This window comes from Battus philenor, unplaced genomic scaffold (genome assembly GCF_028537555.1).
Source record: "Battus philenor isolate CCGP_79_NKW_IND1 unplaced genomic scaffold, ilBatPhil1.0.hap1 SCAF_11, whole genome shotgun sequence".
Lineage (NCBI taxonomy): Eukaryota > Metazoa > Arthropoda > Insecta > Lepidoptera > Papilionidae > Battus > Battus philenor.
The window spans coordinates 5,649,452-5,676,365 of NW_027181673.1; the positions used below are offsets into that span (position 1 = coordinate 5,649,452).

General features: G+C 33.0%; 4 protein-coding genes across 14 annotated transcripts in view; 3 read left to right on the forward strand and 1 right to left on the reverse strand.

The window, feature by feature from the left end:
• Window positions 1-4,041, forward strand: part of beta-Spec (spectrin beta chain) — an 86,129-nt gene extending 82,088 nt beyond the window's left edge. For 7 of the 11 annotated variants that reach the window (XM_068773420.1, XM_068773445.1, XM_068773436.1 and 4 more), the window contains 3 exons: window positions 20-199; window positions 676-843; window positions 2,731-4,041. In XM_068773420.1, coding sequence (XP_068629521.1) covers window positions 20-199; window positions 676-843; window positions 2,731-2,734 — 352 coding nt within the window. In that variant the 3' untranslated portion in view covers window positions 2,735-4,041. Of the gene's footprint in view, window positions 1-19; window positions 200-675; window positions 1,087-2,730 lie in introns of those variants that run through there. The other 4 variants (XM_068773384.1, XM_068773392.1, XM_068773412.1 and 1 more) reach the window with 1 other exon arrangement.
• Window positions 4,042-6,571: 2,530 nt separating this feature from the next.
• LOC137931381 (brachyurin-like) lies at window positions 6,572-15,216 on the forward strand. Its single transcript, XM_068774814.1, has 7 exons — window positions 6,572-6,752; window positions 9,448-9,579; window positions 10,682-10,835; window positions 12,571-12,669; window positions 13,296-13,432; window positions 14,620-14,676; window positions 15,054-15,216. Exons 1-7 carry the CDS (start codon window positions 6,597-6,599, stop codon window positions 15,171-15,173), a joined length of 855 nt encoding a protein of 284 aa, XP_068630915.1. The 5' UTR covers window positions 6,572-6,596; the 3' UTR covers window positions 15,174-15,216.
• Window positions 15,217-16,523: 1,307 nt separating this feature from the next.
• LOC137929732 (brachyurin-like) lies at window positions 16,524-22,044 on the forward strand. Its single transcript, XM_068772807.1, has 5 exons — window positions 16,524-16,754; window positions 19,036-19,306; window positions 20,039-20,137; window positions 20,872-21,068; window positions 21,847-22,044. Exons 1-5 carry the CDS (start codon window positions 16,524-16,526, stop codon window positions 21,949-21,951), a joined length of 903 nt encoding a protein of 300 aa, XP_068628908.1. The 3' UTR covers window positions 21,952-22,044.
• A 518-nt stretch (window positions 22,045-22,562) lies between these two features.
• Window positions 22,563-26,914, reverse strand: part of Unc-76 (fasciculation and elongation protein Unc-76) — a 61,922-nt gene continuing 57,570 nt past the window's right edge. Inside the window, exons 5-7 of the mRNA XM_068772143.1 lie at window positions 25,555-25,808; window positions 25,061-25,136; window positions 22,563-24,294 (exon numbers count right to left, since the gene is read on the reverse strand). Coding sequence (XP_068628244.1) covers window positions 24,212-24,294; window positions 25,061-25,136; window positions 25,555-25,808 — 413 coding nt within the window. The 3' untranslated portion in view covers window positions 22,563-24,211. The remainder of the gene's footprint in view (window positions 24,295-25,060; window positions 25,137-25,554; window positions 25,809-26,914) is intronic.

Here is a 26,914-nt window from a genome sequence, read left to right on the forward strand (position 1 = left end):
AATATTTTTTCGTCGACAGGTCATGGGATAAAGTGTACGTGGTGGCGAAGGACGGGCGCATGAGCTTCTACAAGGACCAGAAGTCGTACAAGGCAGCACCCGAGCAGCTGTGGCGCGGCGAACCACCCCTGGACCTCAACGGCGCTGTCGTCGAAGTCGCCGCCAATTACACCAAGAAGAAGCACGTGTTCCGGCTCAGGTATACATTGTGTCCTATATACTTATTCTGCAACTTTATGTAATTAATTAAGCCCTAGAAAGAACAGCTTAGTAAAATTCGTTTGAATAATATATGTTGTATATATATGTACAAATACTACTTATTACTTATATTATATACACTAGATATATAATCTAGTGATTCATTTTGAAATAACTGCAACGAAATGGCTAAGAAATTTGTGTTTTAATAAGAATATTTTTTCGTGAAGTAAGGCCTACTAAGAACGGGTTTCACGAACGTTCACCTGCAAGTGGAGATGAGAGGGGTCACCTTTAGTATTACAAAGTGTGTATTTTCATGAATTAACAATCACAAAAGGCTGTATTACAGGCTACATCACATGAATGGGGGACAGCTAGTATATTATATAACGTGTAAACATCACAAGTAGAATGATTATGTATGTATAATTGCTTAAAATATACTTGATGATGGTTTGTAATGTGTGGCAGGCTGGGCAGCGGCGCAGAGTTCCTGCTGCAGGCGCACGACGAGGCGGATATGTCCGCGTGGCTGGGGGCGCTGTCGGCGCGCCTGGCCGCCCCCGCGCCGCGCTCGCACACGCTGCCCGCGCCCAGCGCCGAGCCCAAGCGCCGCTCCTTCTTCACGCTCAAGAAGAAGTCAGTGCACACGCTCTCCTTCCTATTCTCGCCGTAGACACGCCTCGCATCCCTTACAGCCTAGACACCTTACACCGGTGGTCGACAAACCGTTTCATTCACATAGCTAGAGTTCTTTTACGATTTAATTTGTTTCGTTTGAAAAGTGTAAACTTTTATACCCTAGCTTCCGTAAATTGTCACTACTAAATCAGAGCTTTGAATTTTTAACTATTTTATTGTGTTTTGACACTATAATGAGTTTTTAACGTGATGAATGTTACCAATTAAAATAGAAAAAAAATGTCAATAGTATTTTACATTTAAAATATCTACTTTATGTATTTTTGGTTATTTTGAATAAGGAAGTTTGTCGACCACTGTCTTAAACAAACCATATGCATGCGCAATTTTACCTTAACTCCAAATACCGTTATTTCTCCATTTGACCGCACTTTGTAAGAATCATTCGCCACTTCTTCCATTTTAATTGACTACCTAATATCATTAACATAAGTTTTTTTTTTCTTTTTAGAACAAATGCTCTCATTGAGTTTTTTTTTTTAGAATCTAGTAGTATATAAATAGAATAGTTATTTTAGTGTGTGAATTGTGAAACCGCTGTACCGCGTCTTAGATATACACTCGAAAAAAGGTCGTCACTTTTTGTCCTCGATCCCCATCTCACCGCGCTTTTGCAGGCGCGGAACAGCGGTATCGGTAGTACTATAACGCTTTCTCTTCACTTATAACCCTTTACATTATTGACAATAACTAACCTTACTGCGGTGTGAACTGAATTTATTATTTTTATAATTCAATCTTAGTAGCTTTTCTCATATTTAGTCTGTTCACAAATATATATATTTCATATTCTTCAATGCCAGTGTTTGCAAGAGGTAGGCGGGTTTGTCATTTCATTCTACGAGTAATTCAATACTGTCAATAGTTCTTGTGTTTGTGTAAAACAAAATACTTATTTCAATTGTGTTATACTACATGAGTAATCTTTTATGTTGCAACATAACTTCGCACTTATGTTTGCAAAAACTTTGAGCGTAGTCAAATTCAGACAAATGTTTTTATTACTGCTACCCCAACATTATCTTACACATACATCCTCCATTAATAAATATCAATGGAATTCATTCCCCCTTTAATAAAAAAGCGCATGCGCAATTACTTGGGTGTTGTTTCCTTTTACATTGTGATTGATCCAAATGTCTTAAAATGTTATCTTTATTCAAGTCTGTTGTGCAATATTTTAAAATTGCTCAATTTTCTTTTACATTATTAAAAGAAGATTTTGAAGCATTTAAACCTTTTTTAAACTTTATCTTTAACTATCCTGGTAGTTATGGATACATATATCAGATTTTATTATACAGTTCTGCAAACTGCTAATGTTTTCTTACAATATTATGTATATGGATATAGATAAAGTAAAAGCTTTATTAATGAAGCTAAATGTTTAATATTAATTAGCAGGAATTTTAAAGATTATAACCATGATATGTTTTTTTTTTTAAGTTTATTAAGTTGTAATATATAAAGCTTATTTTATCTACAAGTAAAAATCGATTTTAATAATCTTTCTTCCTATCAAAACTGTTTTACTAACAATATGTATCAATGGTGAATTTTTCATGCGGGCGTTGATTTTATAGACCAATGGTGTCAAATTTATTTTTATTCGGAGTGAACTTAAATTCAATAAAATTAATTGATTACCGTACCAGACTTGTGTACTATTTTTCGGTATTAAAAAAGTTTTGAATTTGATCACCTCCGCCCGCATGAAGAACGCGTGTATTCGTTGACGGGTGTGTATTTGTACACTTGAGTGTATGTACATTTGTACACGTGTCCACTCGTACACCGCATTGACTTGTGCCTTTGTGTGTGCAGCTGAGCGGGGCCAGCAAGTTTCGCGTTAGGCGTCGTCCGAGGACGGACGGCGCACATTTCTCACGACGCTTGCCGCAGTAAGCTTTGCTAATGACGAAATAGTGTCCCCAGCGGCCGCCTTCACTCAAACATATTGTTATACTATTATTATTTTGTTGCGTACAAATGTAACGTTGTTTAAGACTGTTCCACGTCTGTGTGTGTGAGCCCTCGTATTTATTGTACGGTACACCCCCCTCTATGTGTAATTGTTGTGACATGAAACTATTCTTTTTATTATTGACTTGAATTGAAATTGATAAAAAAATAATAAAGTACATTATTATTATTATTATAAAATTCTAAATGCGATGCTATTTATTAATAAACGAGTTTCTAGCGTTTAAATTCAGATTGATATTATATGACTATATATATACAATTATTTATAAATATATAATTTTATGTATTTAATTGACATAGAGTAAAAATGTAAATTCATTTGAACTAGAAATGTATGTCGTTCAATACAATGATTAACTGATGACCTAGATATGTTTTTATTAGATTTACAATTGACCAAGATATCATTGCTATGGAATTTGAGAGCCGAGTGGGTTAACGAAAAGATCAGGAAAATATATTCGCATTTACGATAGCCAGTGATTGTCTTGTAATGTCTGACGGCTCCATCCGGCGAGCGAGAGAATCAAGCTGACGAATGTAACTTGACCTACGTATTATAGAGTTAATTTCCAATATAAAGTGTCTTCTATGCACTCCGATGTCGCCCTTCGCCGAAATGTCGCATTTAAATAAATTTTTATCAGAAAAATTTTTCCCTTAGATTCTTCATTATGACATAGTAAGTAGATGTTAGATGGCGCGAGCGGCGACCTCGGGGCTTTTAATATAATTCGAATTGTAAGTAACGCTTTGTCGCCTCCTCTGCGCTTGTACCAAGTAAAACTCAACTCTACATTGTTTAATGTTTATTTTACTGCCAATATTTTTCACAGAACTGTTCTTTTTAAGTATTACGTACCATTTAACCTAAATTTCACTTAGATTTAACGACCACACATTTTTAGTTCGGTTAACGTATTATGTTTATTGTATAGCCCGCGTTGTGAGCATGCGTTGCGGTGAGACCGCGTTCTGGGTCAGCACCTAGTGCTCGTCTAGACCCGGAGCCGATCAACAGTCGAGTCAACTTGACATATGTATCCCACCGCATCGCTTTACACATCGCATATATGCCTATGTTTTAATATTTTATTTTAAAAATTTTACTTTTTTTGAGGAAAATATAATAAATAATGTTTTCGAATACCTTGTACTTTTATTTAATTCCCTTTCAACCCTAATGCCAATAATTACTAGAATTTGGACTCTTCCGCGGGGCGGGTGCTAACGTTGCTACACTAATTGGCTAAAACCAGAATCAAACTACAGATAAGACAAGACTAATATTCTACAATTATATTAGAAATTGTCCAGTGTTTTTTTTTTAATTTATTTTTACTGATCAACATTGACAACAAACAAAAGTAATATAGAGAGGACTTAAGTCAAAAGACTAAAAATAAAAAACAACTGTAAACAAATAAGTAAGAAAAGGACCAATATTTAGCCACTTCCGGACATGCAGTGGTAGTCGTGCAATAAAGTGCACCGCCCGCCAGCCCGCTGATAAATGCGCATGCGGCAAACAATGCGAATTACACAACTACCACCGTTAAATCACTCGACACGTGTTTCACCCCTCCACGGGGCATCTTCAGGAGTTATGTTACACCGATTAGTGCCAAACACAGAGTGTTTTGATTAATTTGATGTACAAATGATGTGCGGCCTGTTCCGCTAGGCATGCTGAGAGTCACTCTCGCCCACACACACAACCACGCCAATACAATGTTTTCTTCTAATATAGTCCAGCGAATTGGCAATGGAGAGGCCATATAGCGCACAGAACAAGTGACCAATGGACTTAAAGGTGCTGGTGTGGAGATCACTAAGCTCTGCGTAAGTTGTGGTGCACGAGTGACCATGTTAAGTTTAGAACGGAAAAAGGTGAAAGTAGACCGCTGCCATCTGGTCTTATTAGACATCGATGAGGGAGCCTTATTGTCTAAAAGGGACATGAAATTATGATATTTTTCTTTTAAAAAGACTGTCGTTATTGTTTTAAGTATATCCCAAATTTACAAAGATTTTACAAAAGTTAATATTGGAGAAAAAAGTAAATGTACATTGTTCTGAATGAAATTAGAGAATAGAGCAATCGATCTTAATGGAACATTTTATGATAGTACGATATTTGGCAGGACTACAATATTTAGTTGTTTTCTGCTTGCGCCCGGCTTACGGAAAACTATTCAGAAACAACGAGTGTATGTGAACAACACTGATAAATAAAACCATTATTACAGACACGGCGTTTTATTTAAACCTGCATTAGCTACGAATCGTATATGCCTAATAGTAAAACGTGTTTTCTTTTTTGATAATGGTAAGATAAAATCAAGCTATACCGTTTACAGTGAAGTTCTAGAAACCCCTGACGCCAGATTATAAAAATTACACATCTATTTAACTTTATATTTTTCAATAATTCACAGTTTAAAATAAGTTTTTTCTAGATCACTTTACAGTGACTAACCTTGTAAGGAACTTTAGCAGCCTGTTCTTAGCACAACATTATCCATGCCTTCGGAGAGGCTTTTTAATTGGTGGACGTTCTATAGGGCTTGATATATGGCTATTATCGCAGTGTCTTTTTCTATCGAAATAACATTTTAGATATGTGATTAACGCACGACCACAAAATGTATAATAGGTATGTTTTGTTTCGATTTTCTTTCCTTTTTTTTTGTTTGGCTTTCAGTACTGCTTACCATTACTCAGTCCAAAGTATTATTTCAAAACTAATTCACTCTACCAGACAGGCTGTGCCTAGTTGAGTGTTTTGTATTTTGTTAAACAGTAAGTTTTACGATAATTTTGTATGTTATTGTTATACATAAATGTGAAATGAAATTAATAAAATCGAACAAGTGTAACGAGATCGGCAACAGAATAAGACACGGTAGGGCAGATTTCTTAAAACACGTCTTCGTGTTGGAAATAAATTTGACAGCCCAGTAGAAAGTACGAATGTTTAATCAATGCATTTTTCCCGTAGTTTTATATGTAGCGGAAACTTGGGCTACTATCAAAGAAGTCAAAAAATCTGAGGTTGCAAAGAGCAATAAAGGGGACACTGGCCACCATTTTCCCTGGAACACTAATAAAGTAGCACAGAAATCAAAGCAAAGTCACAGAAAGGCAAAGTGACTCAAATGAAAATGTTCCGTATTCTCAAATGAATGAGTTCCGTTCATATTGCCGGACAAATATACCAACTAGAATGAAGACCATGGGACCGTAAAAGACTATAGGTTGGGCGACAATAGCAATAAAAAGATGATACTGAATTTAATAATTATTTAATTACACTTTTTACAAATTGTGTAATAGCGGATTTAATGTAGTATAGGCATTTTCTTCTATATATTCATTAGCAATCAGTTTTTTCATGGTTTTATATGATCAAATACTTCATGAACTAAAATATAAAATTGTTTAATGAAAAAATTAACTATTCTGTAAAATAAAAATAGTTTAAAATATTAAAGAAAGAAATATGAAATAGTGTTACGATGTCGATAACCGTATAGGTATAGATAAATGTTTCTATCTACTGTAAAAGTTGGGGAAACTGTTTACTTTTATTGATGTTCGATAAAAACATCAAATATTGAGATAAAAAACTTTTTCTCACAGTCTCTGATGCTCCTTGTAACATTTCGTCCGGCGTAATATTTTAGATTGTAAAATATATAAAGATGGCTATGATGCTTTTTAAAATAGTGTTTCTTTATTTATTTATTACCTCGAGTGCATTAGACAAATGCACTAGCGGTGATTGTGTGGGAAAAAATAACGAAAACGATAGAATAATGGGCGGGATTATAACTGAACCTAATTCCAGGCCATTTCAGGTAAGATCATAAAAAATATTATGGAAATGAAAAATTAAATATATTGTTCTTTTTAAACTTTCTCATATAATCAAAACATATATTAATTTGTAGTCTGTTTGACTTAAAAATGAATTTTAATGAGATTTAATGGATCATTAATAAAAGTTTTTTTAAAAAATGTTGACAATTCATTTATTTTTAGGTTATTAATTTATTTAGTATATAATTTATTTTACTTCCTTTTCTCTAACAGGCAAGTGCAAACTTCAAAGTTGATTTGATATTATTTATTTATTACTGTATTTATAATTACGTAATAGTTATATATGTGTATGTGTGTGTGTATGTATTGCCATTTCGTTTACATTATATACTTATCATGTTTTAAACTATTTCGTACAACAGACACATCTACCCGTCTTCCTTTTATTTCCATACTATGGTTGTATGTAAGAAATTGCCTTGAGTAATAAGACCTCCCATTGCACTTTTTTATGTTATTATAACTATGTTTTTCTTTTTACATATACTCTTGTAACATATACACTATCACTAAAGGTGTGAAATATGTAAATGTAAGGATCGCAGGAAAAACGTGAGTACATTTACTTTGAAGAAGATAAAAATTGATTACTGGTACCATATCTAAAGCGAGTTCTAAATTCTAAGTTTCGATTTGATAATGTTTGTGATAAAAGACAATAGTGGACATTTTGCTTATTAGATTTTCAGTTTGATTGTTATGACACATTGTAATACGTGATAGGAAATGCCACGTCATACTCATATCAATACTAGGCTTTCAGAATAAAAAAAATATTTCGTATTAAACGTATCCTACTATGTAACATAAAATTTATTTTGTACCACGTGTTTATTTTATTATTTTCTGTATTTAATAATGTTGGTTTGATTAGTTGCACTAAATTCCTCTGCCATTAAGATAACGATACACTATTTTTTTTACATTTATTCATCATTTCAATCGTAAGGCGTTTACCGCAGGATGTAGGCCTCTAAGAGATTTCAAATAGGACGGCTGAAAGTGGCTTGCAGGGTCTTCAAATGACCTTAACAACCGCGTAGTTGGATGTTCTATGTTTCGCTTTTTGGTTCATGGTAGACTTCCTATTATTTAATTTTATTTTTTTTAATAAACTTATAAACTGCACGGTTTCTGGACTGGTATATAATAGTTTTAGCTAAACTGTCTTATTATAGAACTAATGATTACAATTAGATTGAGGCTTGCGATCGTTGGTCGCGGGTTCGATTACTACGCTACAATATTATATTGTTAACACTGCGTATCAAGTATAAAGGACGGCCATTGCTCACAAATAACTTTCCAGAGGATGTACAGCAGCGTCCTCTGTGTACTATAATACTACACTGAGATCGCCAACCCGCTTGGCAAGCGTGACAACTATTGTATATCTCCTCATAAATATTTTTAGGAAAGGCGGACGACAACGACATAACAAAACGTCTTATATGATTAATTACTGTACTTATTTATAATTTGTGTTACATCCGATTTTTTCTTATTTTTGGTTCTTCAATTTTTAATATATTAATAGGTTACGTTTTGCGTACTACAATTCTTTAATTTTAACTTACAATCTGTATAATCAAGTTATATAATTGATAAATATGATTTTTTAAGATATAGCTTATTCTCTTCCATTTTTACTATTGCAACTATTAGTTACAATTCCCAGCTTAACATTCTAAATTCGGTCTTGCAACCTGTCAATTTACCACTGACATATTTGATGTATTTAATACATAATAGAGTTTTACATCGTTGCACATGTTAATCGGTTATTAAACAACCGATTCTGTTTTTTAAAAAATAATTTCAAATGTCATCGGTTTTGCAGATAAATTACTTAATTTTGATTAATGTGTTGTTATCTTATCCATCAAATAATTTTGTGTCCTATCGTCTTAACTTGGTGACGCATTTTGATGCGTTTACTTTGAAATGATTGACTGATATGTCAAAGTAGCTTAAGTTAATGTATGGCTTTATATATACATAAAAAGTTTTTAAAACACATAGTGATTGTCTCTAATTCTATAAGCTTTAAATGAGTTAATGAATAACTTATTTGTCAGCATAAAGTTTTTACATATATTTTCAATCACTTAAAATAAAGTGATCCTTCTGAAATATGTTATTTTTATTTATTATTTCCATTACAGTGCAACAGTCCAATAGCTTCTGGCAGAATAAACCTGCAGAAAAAGATAGTTAACAATAATAAATTTTAATATGTAGTTATTCAATTATGATGAAAACGCTTTTCTACACTGTTTTATTATTATATTATTGATTATATCTATAACCTTTGGATATTTTGTACTTAAGCTTTTTCATCTATAACCAATCACCTTGTACTATAAAGTTCATTTCAAAGAGGGATTCCCGAATGATAATTGTGCATTTGTTTCTTCCCTTATCAGTTAGAAACTTAGTTAAAGTTACTTGAAAAATGTACACCATGCAGTGCCTTTTGTGCTAGATGCACTAACACAAAAACCGCGTATATACATAATATCAGTCAGAACGAAGAAACCGTTATATTAAGACCAAATCTCTGATGCATCATGCTTCAATGTCTTTGAGAGTAAGCCTGCATCAAAACAATGAGAACATTGAAAATATGGTAAAAAGGAATATCATTCAACAAGTAAGGTCATTTGATAGGTAGCCCTGTACTTGCGCGTGGGTACGACCGGGGATATAGGCTTTTGCGGCGGCTCCCTCGTGCACAGAGAGTGGGTGCTGACAGCTGCGCACTGTTGCTTCCACGACGACCAGCTGGTGGACCACGTACAGGTAAAAAATATACAACAGTAATATCTCTAAAATACTGACGAAAAATATTGTTTCTAATATAGCAAGAGACTATCATTTCTTACACCTTATAATTAAATTATCATATAAGCTTATCGACATATCAGACTGTGATATGACGATAAGCTTTTAAAATTAAAATTCATGATTACCACTGTAAAAGCGCTTTTAATAAGCTCTATAACAATGTTCAGAAATATTTCTACAGTAGTACACTGAGAATACAAATAGTAGTCCCCAGCCGCCCTGGTTTCCCTGGTGGGAGGTCTGAAGTGGCCGATTTGAGTAGGCTTCACCAGCCTACTTTGAAAGCAAACAAGTGTTTTGTTTTCTAGGCTAAAAGTTATATGTACCTTTCATGACTAAATGAGCGAAACGCACCGCGTAAACAGCGATGGGGTGCATTCAGGGAATAACAATTTACAAGGACAAACGATATGTGAACAAAAATCTCAAAACTAGTTCCTGAAAAAAATTTTTGATGACACTGCGCAAATTCTGTGCAACTCTTTACATATTCAAAACACACAGACAAACTTCGCACAAACAAGTAACACATATAAATAAACATCAGTTGCGTACATGGTAACCAAATTTTTAACTTGAGTTTAAACTGTTTGTTGCTCGTGTAGTATGTTTGAATGTATCATTTAACTATTTCGATTTTTAAGGAAAAGGCCGCTGACGGCTGTTATACGTTCTAGAATAAAAAATTCAGGAATTTTAAATAAATAATAAATTAACAATTACGTTCATCAGTGGAACAAATGATAAGATCCGCTGTATGGGGCTGAAAAGGGTTTGTACTTGTGAAGTATTCACTCTCGTGGTTACCTTAGTCTTTGGTTTATGGACTAGGAGAAGTCCATCACCTGCATGGGCAAACTAGCGATGATGGAGGAACGTTATGGGGTTTTAGCCGATGTAAATCCAGCATAACTAGTATTTGCATAGACAAGTGTAACTGAACGTAGAAAGACTTGCAGAACAAACTTACCTTCTTTGAAATTTATTTTATAATGACTAGTTGAACTAAAATTGTAATAAGTGTGCACTTTATATGCCTGTGTCACTCTGACCGCAGGCCATACTGGGTGCTCATTCGCTGTACGACCGCTACGAGAACGGACGTCGCATCGTCAACGTGGACGAGGTGGTGGTACACCCGGACTGGGAGCCGGTCACCTTCGCCAACGACCTCGCTCTTCTGCATCTTGCCAACGTGATACAGTTAACTGGTACACCGGAGAATAAATCTCGACAGTGTCCTTTTATCCGTTGAGAATCATCGTTCTTTCATGTATTCATGTTAATGTCTAGCTAGAATCATTTACAGTGACCAAGTGGTCAGTGTACATCAGAAAAGTCTAATAGAGACCAATTTGATTTAAAGTAGTGTTACCAATGACTATAAATAAAGAAAAAGTTTGCATGTCTTAAGGTTATTACAAACTTAGACATAGGATGCATGTTAAAAACAATTAATTATTAATACATTCTTATATATTATCCACATAGGAGCATTTACAGTAGAATTTCCCAACATGGGGCCAACGCCCCTCGGGGGCAATTCAAAAGTCGACTCGACACCAGTTTAACCCTTTCGCTTTAATATAAAAATTATGTATGTTACAGGCGTAAGAATTTTAGAAAGGCTTAGGTGGGGCATGGCACAAGAAAGGTTGGCAAATACTGATTTACAGTATCCACTCTTTTGTTATTACAGCAATTCCGGAAGAGTCCAATTTGATAGAAAATATAATCAGACTATGAATCCTTCAACTTAAGACTTCGGAGTTCCAAAAGTGCTCTGATATAAGAAGAACCTACAACCAACTCTGTTTTTTTCTCGTAGTCACTTACATTATCTTTAATATATATGATAGAGCTATTCATTCCCAAGCTTTGTTATCCCTTAAACGATCCTTAATAAGCTTCATCTGCATACATAACAACAAATAATCAGAGAGTTTGGTAATATTAGATTTCGAAAATACGTGTAAAATTCGTTGATCATGATAAAATATATCAATTGCGTATTTTTTAATCTGTCATTGCATCAATCCATAGACGCCCTCTGCAAGGCATAGTCCTCCCCCAAAGATATCTACGTGGGGATAAACTATAATCATCTCGATCAGCAGGCGAAACTATTAAAAGTAAAAAGAATCTCGTACAACATAGTTTTTGTACTAATTTCGTTAATAATATTTTATACTTATAAGAATGTTCGTCAGAAAATGTTATCGGTAAAATTAGTTTGATAAAAAGAACAATTAGCATTCAAGCGAAAGGTATTGTTTGCTTAGGGATTACAATTAATTATGTTAATCTATAGATAACATTGCAAAATACATTAGTACGATAAGTTTTGATTTAATTTTCATTTAAAAAATATGAAATACTAATTTTTCTTTCCCCAATCAACATTACAATAAATTCTATAAATAAAAATGCATCTACAGATGTGTCGCTAAGTGTAAAACTCCAGAACGGCTTCATTCAATTTGATCAATATGACATGCAGAAGGTTCTTTGATGACCAAAATTTAAAAATGTTAAGACAGATTATTTCGTTTTCATATAAACTACAAAGAATATTAAAACATCTGTCTTTAGCTGTCAAACATTTAATTTAATTGAAAATTAAAGAGACGTTAGAATATAAAAAAATATCGTGCTCGATAAAACATTGCAATAAAAATTTTATTATTATTGTAATCTTGCAGTGTATGAAAAAAAATTATTTTTAGTAATTAATTAATTTCATATTTTTTTATTATTAAATAAATGTGGTCAATCTAAAATACAATTCTAATTTTTTTTCTATTCAATACCAGTACGAAGAACACTTCAGTGGTCAAACTCAACGCAATGATTATTTGTATATTTTGGTTTTTCGTTACCTTGTAATATTCATTTATGTTTTTGTATATATTTGTTGAAATATAAAGTTAATAATTGCAATTACAGACAAAGTAAACACAATACGCCTGCCCTATCTCAGGATATCTTCGTTCAATTTCGCTGGAATGGGTGCTATCGCTTCTGGATGGGGAATTGCGGCAGACGGTAAAAATATTTTGTAACAATAATGCCTTAAATTATTTTCTTTCTCTAAAGTTTTACTATAAAATATCGTGTGTAAGAGGTTTAAGCGAAGGTCCGCTTGATCGTAATGATACACACTTCTTAGGTATTATTCCGAGTCCCCTGTGAAACTTCCTCTGAAGCAAATAATACACTCGTTACATTGACCGCAGAATTATATTTAAATGTAATTGACTCTTATTTATTTTTTATCCGTTCAAGCATATGTATTATAGCTATTCTTTTTTCTATCCATCCCAATGCACACAATAATGCGGTTTAACGGATGAGGTGCTTTATACTTCCCCAAAAATTACGTTCTTGTTATATATGTTACGTTTTAAAGTACTATAATTATTGCACATATATTAATAATACTATTATACTTTATTATATTATTAGATTATTTTAACTTTAATTACTTTTATTGGTCCTTATTTCAAATATTAGTTTCACTTCGAAAGGCGTCAAAAGAGCAATGTCTCACTAGCCCACCGCATTGCCTAGAATAACAACACACATACATACATACATTATTCATTCTTTTTAAGATCTTTGTTAAACCATATCTGTATTTATTTGAACATATTTTTTAATTCCATCTTCAGGGGTCACTTTCGTGTCGCCGACACTACGCGAGAAGTTTATGACGGTGATTACGAACCGCCTCTGCAATATTTCATTCTTCAACCAGCTGCCTGAAAACATCATTTGCGGCTTCAGTACATCAGCTGGCACTTGCAAGGTGAAAGGCAATAAGGCATATACATAAAGCACTGAATAGATGACCATAGACCAGTAAACATAATATATTGAAGGCTCTAGAAGTATATCTAACTGCGTTTGAAATGAATTCTATGTAGATGGGCTAATCGAAATAAGTAACGAGTACTTTAGTACTTGATTGTACCACTAAAGCCGAAAAATAATATTCGTTATTTAAACTATTTTTAAGCATGGCGTTGATAAATTTTGATTTCATCATCTCAAAATTATACTTAATTAAAAAGACAAAATCCAAAATGTGTTTTGTTAATAGCAACAAAGTAAAACGTTTATTGACAGTGTGAAAAATATCTGCCGGTATATGCAGGCTATCCAACAAATTAAAGTCAAGCTATCCAATCCAATGTTTTTCATTTACTTACTACGAAGCAATAAACATGGATGTCATTTTTCAAAATATTAAATAAAGTAATTATTAGTACAATGTAGTAATAATATTATTAAATATTAATAATTTTAAGTTCACGGTTACACGAAATGTTCTATTGCCTTTGGAAATCTAACGGCCAGTACTGCATTTTATTTATACTCTGCTAGTCTGTTTACAGACCTCACGATAAAATGAAAGTAAAAAATAATTGATAATATTTATATTTATTGCAATAAAAATAACGTCCTATGGTTTATAAAACTCATTTGCTTTTTCGAATGGCAATATTTTTAAATAAATTCATTGAAAAAAAACGACTATCAACCGATTTCAGCTTGACGTTGTTTTATGCGAGAGTTTGTACACATTCGCGATATACGGGCAATTTTTACAGTATCTTAAAACAATTTTGCTATAAAACTTTTGCATTTTATTTGTATTTAACACATCTTTATTTTTTTATATTAATGTCTGATGGTTTTTAATTAATTAATTTTTTGTTGAGACGAGCACCGTTCTGTTTATATACATTTTCAAACAACGCAGTTCACAGACGATGACGAAATTTGTAATAAAATTAGGGTGACACAAAGTGTGCATTATATTACATTGTATACCGGGAATCGAAACTCTATGCTATTTACTAAATTATATATGCATGCGTATGGAATTATGGTGGATATGTTATAAAAAGGTTAATTTATTTTAAATCGTTTTGTATATGACTTTGCAAGGATTCATCATACAGATACTATATGAAAAAATTTAAATTTCAGGGTGACAATGGCGGACCATTGACAATTTTCTTTAACGCCACTGAAGAAGTTATTTTGGTAAGGTTATCCTTTTCATTTATGGTTATATTTTAATAAATATATAAGTCTTTTTTTAACTGTTGCTGATTCATAAAATTAATACGGTAATCCAAAATCTAAACTAATTGAATAATGCATGAGTGGACCATAACTATGACAATAAAAAAATAAAACATACACACAACAACAGAAATGAGATCGGCAATGAAGTTATATATCTGCATATCTAAATTGAAAAATGAAATAAAGGCTTATTATTATTTATTGTTTATATTTGTCAGAACGTTTAATAGTTTTATAAAATAGTTCTTTCACATCTATAAGTATAAATTTGAAAATTAGTTTCTATGAGTATAAAGGTAATTTTTTTTTAGTTTTGATATAAAATGGCACAGGTTGGGGTTGCCACGTTCGTTGGCGCTGATGGCTGCAGTGACGACATACCCTCCGTGTTCACCAGAGTGCAGCGGTATCTGAACTGGATTAGTGACGTCACCGGAATCGTTTTGGACTAGTCACATAATATATTTTCGTATTTTTTTAATTGAGGAATTAGGTTGTTTTCTACGTAATGCATATTTATAACAATTTTTCTTAAAGTTTTGTGTGTAATAATATTTAAACTAATTTAAATTACAAGTAATATGAAAGTTATTATTGTAAATGTTGTGTACATTTTTGTTCGTATTGTATGTTTTGAGTCTTAATATTAGAATTACTAATATAGTAAATAATACAGAGAAATACCGGGCACGCGTAATCTTGTAATTAGATATACAAAGTGTCGGCGACGTTTTGTTTTAAATTATCTAAACACATATTATTTGTCCTTATAATAGATTAAGAATTATCGATTTATATCCAAATACGTCTATCAATGTTTTTTGTACACACACAAAATAGTAAAATTAAAAATCATTTGACTAGAACATGTTTTATTAAACGCACTTGTGTGAGTTTAGTTTAATTACCAAATTAGGAAGCCCATGAAGTTTTTTATCGACTTCTGTACTTTTATCTCTCATCACTGATAACTCTGTTGATAACGATAGTAACTCTTTGTAAATCACTGCTAATAACGTATGCTTAAAAAATAATTTGTTATTTAAGTAAATGAAAATTTATTAAATTAAATTAAGATATAATATCTAATCCAATAAAAGGTCACAGTCGCTCAACGAGCCGTGAAAAAGGGCTATGCTTGGGATTTCTTTGCGAAATCGAACCAGGAACGAATGACGAACGAAAGTAATCGACATTGCTCAGCGGATTGGCAGGTTGAGGCGGTAGTGGGCAGATGCAGAGCTAGCAGCCCCTGGGATCTTAAGAATCTGAACCGGAGACCATGGATTAGCAAGCGCACAGGACGTCCAGCCACAACCTGGATAGACCAAACTTGGTCTCTCACTTCTGGTTTCATTGGCAAACTCATAATCAAGAGCAATGGAGAGGGCTACGTTTGGGATTGCTGTACAGCATTGAATCAGGTATAGGGAGATCTGTAAACGATTGAAAGGCAGTTACTTGATGATGATACAATCGCTTTCTAATCTTGAATTAAAATTATCGGCAAATAAAAGGCTGTATCCATTGCTGTTACAAAAATTAATATTATGTTACAGTATATACGTACATACTCAGTGGCAACATAGTACATACGTAGCCATCGTCAATTTGTTGATAAACATATGTTTCAAAACTTAAACAATAATATCTCGCACATGAAATTGTAATTATTATGATAAGAAACTAATAATCCAGGATTAAATCTCTAGTTTTTTAAGTAAATGATAATATATCTGGAATTGCAGATAAATGATTCTATATAAGCGCGAGGGGCTTATGAACGATTAACAATTGGAAAAATGATCTCTCTGTCTCACCTGATAGTAGCCGTGTCGTGGTTGGTGGCGCTGGTCGTTGCCAGGGTGCCCACGGCGCCGGTGGTTCCTCTCGTCGACTACCACGAGACAGTAGGGATCCCTCTCGCAACGAGGATCAAGGAAACGGAAGATGCGATCATGGCGAGGTCAGCCGACAAGGACGGCAGGATTGTTGGCGGTGTCGTAGCGCCAGTTGGCTCTTATCCCTACTTGGTAAGACTTTGGACCTCTCTAATAATTTTTTTGTAACAGCCCGAGCTGAGACTCCTCTGGGAGCCGAACTTCTCTGCTTTAAAAAATCTCTTGAGCTAGGCGCGCTCTGCGCCCTGCACCTTCAATCCGTGGAATCTACAAATGCCACTTAGCCCGCAGTCATTATTATTTATATTTTTATTAGTCTTATTATTTATATTATTATATTAATATTAGCCTTAGTCCGGACAAAAAACCTAAGTTTAATTACGTTCATATATCTATTTATCGGGCATTATATAGAATAAACTAGGTGTTATAATTTAAATGTACACCAATAAATATTTAAACTACAAACGTATACCTAAAATATAATAACAAATTACAGATGGTCACGACATGTCGAAACGATGTCTTAAATTAAGTTTAAATTGTGCCAATAAACGAATCAACCAATAATCTTTAAAATCAAATATTATTACATATAAAAGAGAAAATAGTAAATTCAACCCAAACAAATAAGGTAACGAAACAATTAAATTCCGCCCATGTCGGAAATCCTGGTGGCGCCCTAAATCTTAGTTAAAGGCAAAAGTTAAGCGTATTCAGCGCTCTGACATCTTAAGCCCCATGAAGGTATAAACTCCTAAAGAAAATAGTATATGTCAGTGACAAAAAATATGTAAATTAATTGAGAACCTGTTTAAATAAATATAATAAACATACCATTTAAATTACTGAGCTGTTCAATCTGATATTTTGGCGAACACCAGTTAACGAAACATTATTAAACGTATTATCAGCTTTCTATAAGTCAAAAGACTTGCTTATTCACACAAAAATACATATGTTAAACCCAAACGAGTTATTTTAGTCAGGAATTTAGCTAATGCGTGAGAAGCTGATAAAATTCACAGCACAGGTCTCAGCCAGGCCAGCTAAATTTTAAAGTACGTAATAATTTGTAGTCATTACCTCCAGAATCTTCGTGTATTGTTTATTTGCATATATTACCGTATTATATTTAGTATTATATTTAATCACGCTACCATAAGCTTTGTGAGTGGTAAATGGTTTGATGGCGTAGCGTAATTGTCATTTATTTTTTACATTTTTTGTCAAATGTGGGTCTCACCGCCTATTTCTTATAAGCTGTTGTTATATTTTACAGCATCTGCTTCTTTCTTACCTCAAATTGTTTTATAAGGTTATAGGGTTCTCATCGTCAGATTAAACCATTGCAAGAACTTGATCAAAGACTTGTTCCTACTACTATCTGGAAATGGTAGGAACGTCTTCGTCTAAAATATATTTAGTCGTGTCTTTGATTTTGACAACTGGGTTATTTTTAGAGGAAATGTTTTGGTTAGAGAGCCAGAAATAAAAGTATCACTTCAATAATGTTTCTTTTATGTTACTGTTAGGAATCATACTCTTGTTATATTTGTATATAATACGACATCGTAATCATTACGCGATCGTATCAACTATTTGAAATCGCATGCATGTGCGTAAACAAAAACTGCAATCAGCGTTTCCTTATCAACAACGTGTTTTTTTTTTATAAATCCCTTGATAGGTACTATGTTATGTCGGACAGATTTCGATATGTTATCAGAATATTTTTAATTTATTCGTAAATTAATACCTTTACATATTTTAATTACCTTACATTCTGTAGCTAATTAGTAAGATGTCAATTTGACATTCTTAATATTCAACTTGAATGAAATAGAAAACTTATTTTTATGAGTGGAAGGAGTAGGGAAAGACGAGAAATAGAGTTGTTACAGAAAGAACAGGATGGATAAGATGGGAGGAGGCTTTTGCCAATTGGCAAAATGATCTGGGAAAAATAAAAAAAACCTACTAATATTTGAATAAGTTTGAAACTTTTTATTTTATATTTGTTAAAATGTATTATCAGCTTAATTTGATTTGAATAAAGGCTATATTATTATTATGAATCGTTGTCAAATCTAATTTTTCTATTTAATTTTCTTCAAAAAAACACAACAACAAACAACAACACGACACAACAACGTGCTTGCTGCTTATCTCTGCAACATCTTGGGTGAATTGGTAGAGGATACCTATGAGACAATAAGGCAACTGTTACACAAGTTATAAGAGTTAATAAATAAATAAAGTGATCACTTCAAATAACTTTTAATATTTTTATATTGGGTTACGATGAACTGATAATTTTTTACAGTACACAATCTGTTGAGGCAACTCATAAAAAAATATAGCTTATATGAAACTTTGTAAAGTTTGAATTTAATACATGCATTTATTCTAGGCAGGATTACTGATTACGTTCGTGAACCACCCGGGGACGTCTGCATGCGGCTCGTCTCTGGTCTCCCCCAGGCGGCTGGTCACCGCTGCCCACTGCTGGTTGCATTCGCTACAAGCTAACCAGTTCGTCGTGGTTCTCGGATCTCAGTACCTGTTCTACGGCGGCACCAGGGTCCCCACCTCCACGGTTATAATGCACCCGCAGTACAACCCCAGTTTGTTACTCAACGACGTAGCCATGATCTACTTACCTTACAACGTGCCTTTGTCGAGTAAGTTCCTTTTTTTCACAAGTAAATTAAAATATTATTTAGATGTAGTTTTGCAAACAAGATTTACACAGACAAAGATGGGAGAAAAAATAGGTTATTAAAAAAAAGACGCGACTATTTTTAAAAACTTTAAGGGTGATGTTACGAATTGAAGTTTTTAAGTTTAAGTTAAAAAATAAAAAGTTAAAAAGTTTCGCACACGGGAGTCCTCGCAAGCGAACAGACAGAAAATGAAGTTTATCATTTTTTGAAGTGTTATCAGAAGTGAATTGACGTCGGTATCAATTAGTCGACCCTATCAACATATATAATTTAATCTATTACTAAACAAGTGATTTTTTTCTCTACAATATTGATTGATTTTTAAAACTTAAAATTGTGTTATTAGAAAAAATTGCTTATGTTATATATATATATCGATACTTACTTTAATGTATTTTTTCATTCCTGATATTATCGTGTGCAATCGCTGTGGCATGCATTATTGTATCCCGCTCGAAAGCAAGCTCGGATGTCCAAAGAAAATGTGTATCCTGTATAATTAGCAAATACTTGGTACCTAGTGGTATAAATCTTTGTTTTAATTTTCTAGGTGCATATTAATCATTCTATATGCATAATTATAATAATTAAGGAAGGTTTTGGAGTTAGTTTCGAGTGTTTCTTGTGACCTAGATGTCTAATTTAACGTACAACAAAACAAAATTAAGTATATGACCATTTTATTTGCAGGCACCATTCAACCAATTGCACTGCCGAACGGCAACCAATTATTAGACCAGTTTGTAAGCGAATGGGGTTTCGCGGCAGGCTATGGCAAAACTAGTGATCGTGAGTACATGTGACAATGTTTATAAGGTTTTCGTTAATTCCGTCATTATACCGTAATTATATTGTGCCTCGCTACCTTCGTCATGGTGTTACACATACATGATTTGCTATTAAGTTGTCAAGATGATACTAGAAGTTTAACGCAAGCTTTCTTAGAACTCATAATTTAAAATAATTTATTTTCCATGACCAAACCACGTAATTAAAAACAACTGTCGGTTAAGGTTTACTGTAATGTTTAAATTTGTTGATATCGCTTTTTAAGTTTTTAATAATAAAATTGTAACACTTCGGGCCTCATTAGCACGCTTACTATCGGAGGGGCCATGGAGAGGGTTAATCTCCAAATTTCTCTGGCATAACCCAGTTAATTTGGAAATTAAAGTCAGTGGGCAGATCACATAACGCGCAGAGCAGGTAGCTGCAGGTTTTTTAAAGTTCTGGAGTCGAGACCACGAAGCAACAAGCGCAACGTAGTACGTCCACGCACAAGATGACCTATTGGAAATGTAAGGGAGAGGCAGATGACTATCATTAAACGACTGGAATGACGATGATGGTGATATTACTTGACCGCTTTCACGACAAGATCGACATATTATCTTGTTAAAAGGCAGTCAGAAGACACTGGATTCATGCCGCTTCAAATTGATCCTATTGGAAATCTTCGGAGGATGTCTAGCAGTAACTTCCTATGGTTGAAATGATGATGACACATGGTGTATTTATTACAGAGCAAACCGGCGTGACAGTGAACTCGTTTGTGAGTCACGTGAACTTGCGCGTGATCTCGGTGGCGCAGTGCCAGTCGGTGTTCGGGTTCTGGGTGCAGCAGAGCAATATCTGCACGAGCGGGGTCGGTGGCGTCGGCATTTGCGGCGGCGACTCCGGCGGACCTTTGGTCATCAACCGGAACGGACAAAATATATTGGTAATTTTTCATCTCAAATTCGGTTCTTGACGCGTTTTAAGTTATATAACAAAGCCATAGCTCAAAAATTGTTAGTAAGTTAGAACATGTCTTAGAACCAGAAATTTAAGATTATGTGACAACATTTCTAAGGGAACTGTTGGATTGGTCCGCGTGTTGGTTTACTACTCCTAGCTTTCCTCTGTGCAAATTTGTGTCCTGACAGTTGAAACGTTCCCAAGATGAAAACAACTTGAATGTATCTACTATTTGTAAAGTATTATACTCGAAGAAAAACAAAGGAAATTATTATTTTTGTAATCATAACGCGGTATTTACCATTTTAAAGCGAATATTAATATTATAGTTATTAATATCATTAACACATAAAATTATGTTCGATTGGAGGCTACCGTTGACTTTGTCAGCGTAAAGACAGATTTTATAAACAATTCCAAATTTGAATTTAATTTAATGAACATTGCACCAAACAAATGATTACATAAATAATTCTTTGTCCTAAACAAGTAAAATTTTATATTATCTGACGAAAGTGTTGAAATGCGGTGCTGGTTATTTTTTAAAATCCATAATCTTGGGTATTGTAGTCTTCAACTTTAAGAGATAAGTCTAATTAACAAATTTACTCAATACAAAATATCATAATTATTATAAAAATAGTTCAAATTTAAACTGTGTTTTTAATATCAATTATTGCTTATTTATGATCCTGTGAACTCTTTTGTATTTATATATAATGCCATGACATGTCTAAATTAAATATTGTTTTCATCTCAAGGTGGGCATCAGTTCTTTTGTAGCGAGCACCGGCTGCCAGCTCGGATACCCTTCGGCCTTTGCGAGGATCACCAGCTTCCACAACTTTATCACCCAGCATCTATAACGTCGTTCCTCAAGATTGTTTTTCAAGGCTCGATCATTCGCCTATCTTTACACCCAAGTGTATTTATATAGACGATCATTTATCTCATTATTTTAAGAATAAATTTTATTTTTATATAAATGTTGGACTTTTAATGACCACTTGGAAACATACGAACGAGTTCAGTGCTATTTACCGCTCCTAATATTTTGAAACCTTAATAACAATTCTTTAAAAACATCACATTTAAGTTTATTGATTCAAATGTAAAATCATACACAGAAAAATTTTAGTTCAATTATTTGAAAAATTTATAAAAAATTTAAAATAAATTTGGTGAGAAAGAGTAAATATTTAAAACCACATTAATTTTAACAAACCGATGACCAAGAAAATAAATTAATATAGTAGTTATTAACTGCAAAGTTTTTTAAAAAAAAAAACCAGAAACTAGGCAAATGAACTTTTTAATGTCAAAAAAACACATGATGCCGGCTCGCCTTTGTCTCGTAGTATACACCATACGGCTGAAATGATTAGGATAATGAATATATTGCTATTTTGGTGGTATCAGATTCTTGGTGGTAAGTTTAAGTTTGTTGGTTATGGAAGATAAATAAAACATATTATGATTCAAGCTCTTTTATTTCGACCAGGTACCATTTCTCTGAGTCGGATGTCCACGAAGAAGCTTGTCAAACTATTATGCTACAGTGACCATGCATAGAGGCGACGCTCTCCCACAGACACTACTATTTATAAATATCAATCGCTTAATAAAACTTACAAACTTGATATCTCACATCTAGACGTGACTGCTCCGAGTATTAAACAGTAAATAGATGTGTTACTACACAAAAACTTTTAAATGTGCGACATAAGCTTTCACATGTATATTATATATATTTTTTTTGGAAATTTACGATTCGTATTTTCAAAATCACAACAGCAACTTTACACATATCATGCAATTATTTTTTTATTTATTATTCCTTATTCAAAACATTTGCCGCCAGTTTTTTTAAAGGTTAAACAAATCTTTTGACTACGAAATAATACGACTAGAGACAAATATTTTTTTTAACCTAATTCTAATTTATAGTGCCCACGATTAGTGAAATGCTACAATATGACTTAAAATTATAAAAGTAGATTCAATTAAATTTCGATTGCGGCTATACTTAAGTTTAAACATCGTTCGATGTTACCGTTGCAATGGAAACAAAAATTCGCATGGCTCCTTGATATATTTCTGTTTGGAATATGAAGAAGTTATTCTGGTGGTACAAGTGACAAAATATAACAAGGTCATGTGAAAAATAAAACAATGGTCTACAACTACGAAGCCGACATTAAAACTATTTACAAGCTTCTCCCTCCTCGGAATTACTCTATAATAATTAAACTTCACTAAAATTTAACCCTGAAGTGACAATTCCGGTTTAATTTTTTATTAAATTATTATTTACAATACTCAACGCCAAACTTATAGACAGGTAAGGATATAATATACTTAGATCTTAAAAAATAAATATTATTTTAGTGTTTACAAAACGAAAACATGAAATAATGTAAACCTAAAAAGAGGCATTAATTAACAAACTACCATAATACGATATCACAGTTCATTTATGCAAAAAATTAATTAAAGTTTCGATTCACTTAAAATGTTAGAAACTGATTAAATTACAAAAATAACAGTAGTAATGGCAATATCGACTCCAACGGTAATTTTAACCAAAAAATAAACATAGCTGGGAAAGGTACGGTGCGGGTATGATAACATTTATTTGAATATAGCAAAAGGCGTGTAGACACCTAGGTACCGTGAATACAAATGCAGAGTATTTGTATCGGATGTATTAATTTTATAAGTTATTGCAACGCTTAAATTGACTGCTTGGCTTTTAATTAAAATAAATCTTGTTTTTGACACCAACAAATAACTGTTGTATTTATTGGTAAATATGTCTAGGGTAATACAGAATTTGGTATTATTTTACCAAAAGATATATTCTGATATTGTATTTCTATATATTTCGTAAATATTTTCGGGAGTTAGCACCATAAAATATGATCACGAAACTTTATAGTTTAAAACGTCAATGACGCCATCTTGCATTCATAGATAAATTAGTTGCGTCACTTCATAAACAAATAGTCGATGCATTCATGTTCGCGATACTAGAGTAATGTTAATCTCGTAATAAAAACAGTTTGTGAATGTTTAGTTTAAAATGTGCTAACGTCGAGATGTGAATAAGCGGATGATGTCTGCAATCTATGTCGGACAGAGGACTTTCAGGATGTAGTCCGTCAGCAGCGTGGGCACCGTAGGGCTGTCTTCGTTTATTGCTTTTAATACTGTAATAAAAATAAAAATTGATAAATGTTTTACTTGATCGGCGTAGTGTTTGCAATTTTTGTAATGGTATTTTATAAGGATTCTTTGATAAATATACTAACTTTGTTGTACCCGTCATAGACACCAACGATCGTTTCCATGACTATTTGAATTTTTTTTTTTTAATTTTTAATTGTCCATCTACGTCGAATAGAAGATTTAATACAACCTATATACAGTACCCGTCGATAAATATTGCACATCGACTTTTGGAAAGAGACAATCGGCTTATTTCGGCTTTGTTATCTATTTATCACCAGGTACTGTAATAACATCACAGAAGTAATTTTTTTCGCAATTTCTTACAAACAACTTATTATAATAATTATATTAATTATGAAAAGACATTTACATTAACTGTTATCACATCACAGATACTTTTTTTAAATTTTTTTAAAAAAAGTTTTAGTTACAAATAAATCTACCCGTAATCTCATCATATTAAAATCCGACCTTTTTCGAATTAACAATGAGGTGATCCGTACACAAATGAAAATAGCAGCATAACCCAGGAGGTTGGCAGGTTGAAGCGATTGGCTAGGCATAGCACAAAACAGATCGCTGCAGGTGTCTTAAGTTTAAACTAGGACGTCTACCGACAGATGACCTGACCTTGTAAAGACGCTGGAGGCAGGTCGCTTCCAATCTGTCCTATTTTATGGGCGAGGCCAATGACCAGCACTCAACAATCTACGAATGAAATAATATTAAGCGTAAAGTACTTACTTTTGATAAGCACTTGCAGCGACTGGTTGTCAGGCGGTCCGTTTTCCCGATTGAACGGAATCACCGTAGTCAAGTACTGTAATGAAAGAAGTTTAGTTAACTCAACGTGCAATATTACCTTCTGTTATCAACATATGCCAAGTAGTAATGCACTTGTCTTGTCGATGCCAATGTCAAATATTTAGTTCATTTTAAAGCCCTAATGATATATATAATATAATGTTAAGCTTTTGTTAATGCGGTGAAACATACTAGACTATGATCGATGCACAGAATTTGCAAATAAAATTTTAATTTTACGCTTTTTTGTCATTCTCGCGATAAATATTGTAAGACATTGGTAATTCAAATAGAAATATATCAATTATGTGTAGGAGATGGACCCGACACCCGTACTTTAAATCCATGGAACGCTGAGAAATAAGTATTTCAATTAAGAGATAAATGCTCCTATCGTCATTATGGTATAGAAATAGATAACATACAACACATACCTTAGGCTCCGCGTTTCCGTTCAGATTGGGCATCTTGGCCGGGCCAGTTCTCTTCTTCTTCTCCGTGTGGTGCTGCCGGCGCTTGTTCTGCACGGCCAGCAGCAGTGATATGAACGTATTTTTCAACTCTTTATCGTACTCCAACTCGTCGCGGAGAGCAAGCTCAGCTATCAGCGTTTCAGAGAACTCCCTAATAAGCACCTCCAGCTCCATGAAGATCTCGTTCAGTTGGGCAAGAGATAGCTGACGAAGTTCTGGAAGTTTTTAAGAAGTGAAATATACTTTATATTAAATATTATTGTTTATAATTCAACTAATACATTTTACGTTTTTCGTAATACATTTTACGTTTTTCGTTTACGTATTCAAGACATTTTTTTATCGGCAAAGAGTAAATAATTAACTTAAAATAGTTCTATATTTTGGCGGTAAATATGTACAAGTATGTTTTTGTACAGGATACTGTATAAGTACAATAAGCATAAATGTCTTTTGGTGATGCGTACTACTTAAATATTTCAAAAATATCGAATTCAATGAGCAACGAACAAATGTAAGCATGAATAAGGAGGTTTTCCATTTTGAAAGCCAGGTTTCCTACTTCGTTTCAATTCACATGGTAAAAATTTGAATAAGAATCATCACAGCTGTGATATTATTTTTAGCACATAATTTTTATTTAGCTGCAGTCAATAATTATTTAACTGAGGTTTTAACTACTAACAGAAAAAACACATAAAACGTTTTTATGAATAATTGTTTTGTTTATTAACTTTGTCGTATTTATGAAGCAAAATTATTAATAAAACACACCTTTTTTGTTTTGGTTAACATCAAATGTTTGACAATAAAGAACAAGTGTTTTAATTCGTAACGTAAGGGGACGTAAAGGGTAAAAGGGGTAAAAACGTAAAGGGGACAAGACCCTTACTTTGATTTCCAGAATTTTTCAATTTTTTCAAGCTTTAATTAAAAAATTAATTACCGAAGTTTTGCGGTTAGAAACATTTTTTTTTTACTAATTTTCAAAGTGTAAATGGCAGTCATAATACGTCTTACATACTTCTAATAAATGAAAATGACATTGAGATGTAAATAAGGTTAAACATATTTTAGCACAGACTAGGACTCTAGCAACTTTTTAACTGTAAATCATAAAACAATCCACTTTTACATTCTAAAAAATATAGTTTTTAAAATTAGAATGTCGATTGAAATATATACATTTATAAAACATAAATGTAAATTTTAAAACTTGCAAATTATGGTAACAATATAAAAAGATACTTTCATATTCATGAAATGTGCAATAAATTATAATTAAGTATGCATATAAAAATATTTTCCAGTCGGTAAAGAA

Bases quoted from the DNA above. Each gene is read 5' to 3' on its own strand.
- LOC137931381 (XM_068774814.1), top strand. From the start codon at position 6,597: ATGGCTATGATGCTTTTTAAAATAGTGTTTCTTTATTTATTTATTACC. The intron at 9,580-10,681 runs GTAAAAAATATA...CTCTGACCGCAG, and splicing joins AGCTGGTGGACCACGTACAG to GCCATACTGGGTGCTCATTC. The intron at 13,433-14,619 runs GTGAAAGGCAAT...TTTAAATTTCAG, and splicing joins CATCAGCTGGCACTTGCAAG to GGTGACAATGGCGGACCATT.
- LOC137929732 (XM_068772807.1), top strand. From the start codon at position 16,524: ATGATCTCTCTGTCTCACCTGATAGTAGCCGTGTCGTGGTTGGTGGCG. The intron at 19,307-20,038 runs GTAAGTTCCTTT...TTTTATTTGCAG, and splicing joins TTACAACGTGCCTTTGTCGA to GCACCATTCAACCAATTGCA. The intron at 21,069-21,846 runs GTAATTTTTCAT...TTTCATCTCAAG, and splicing joins GGAACGGACAAAATATATTG to GTGGGCATCAGTTCTTTTGT.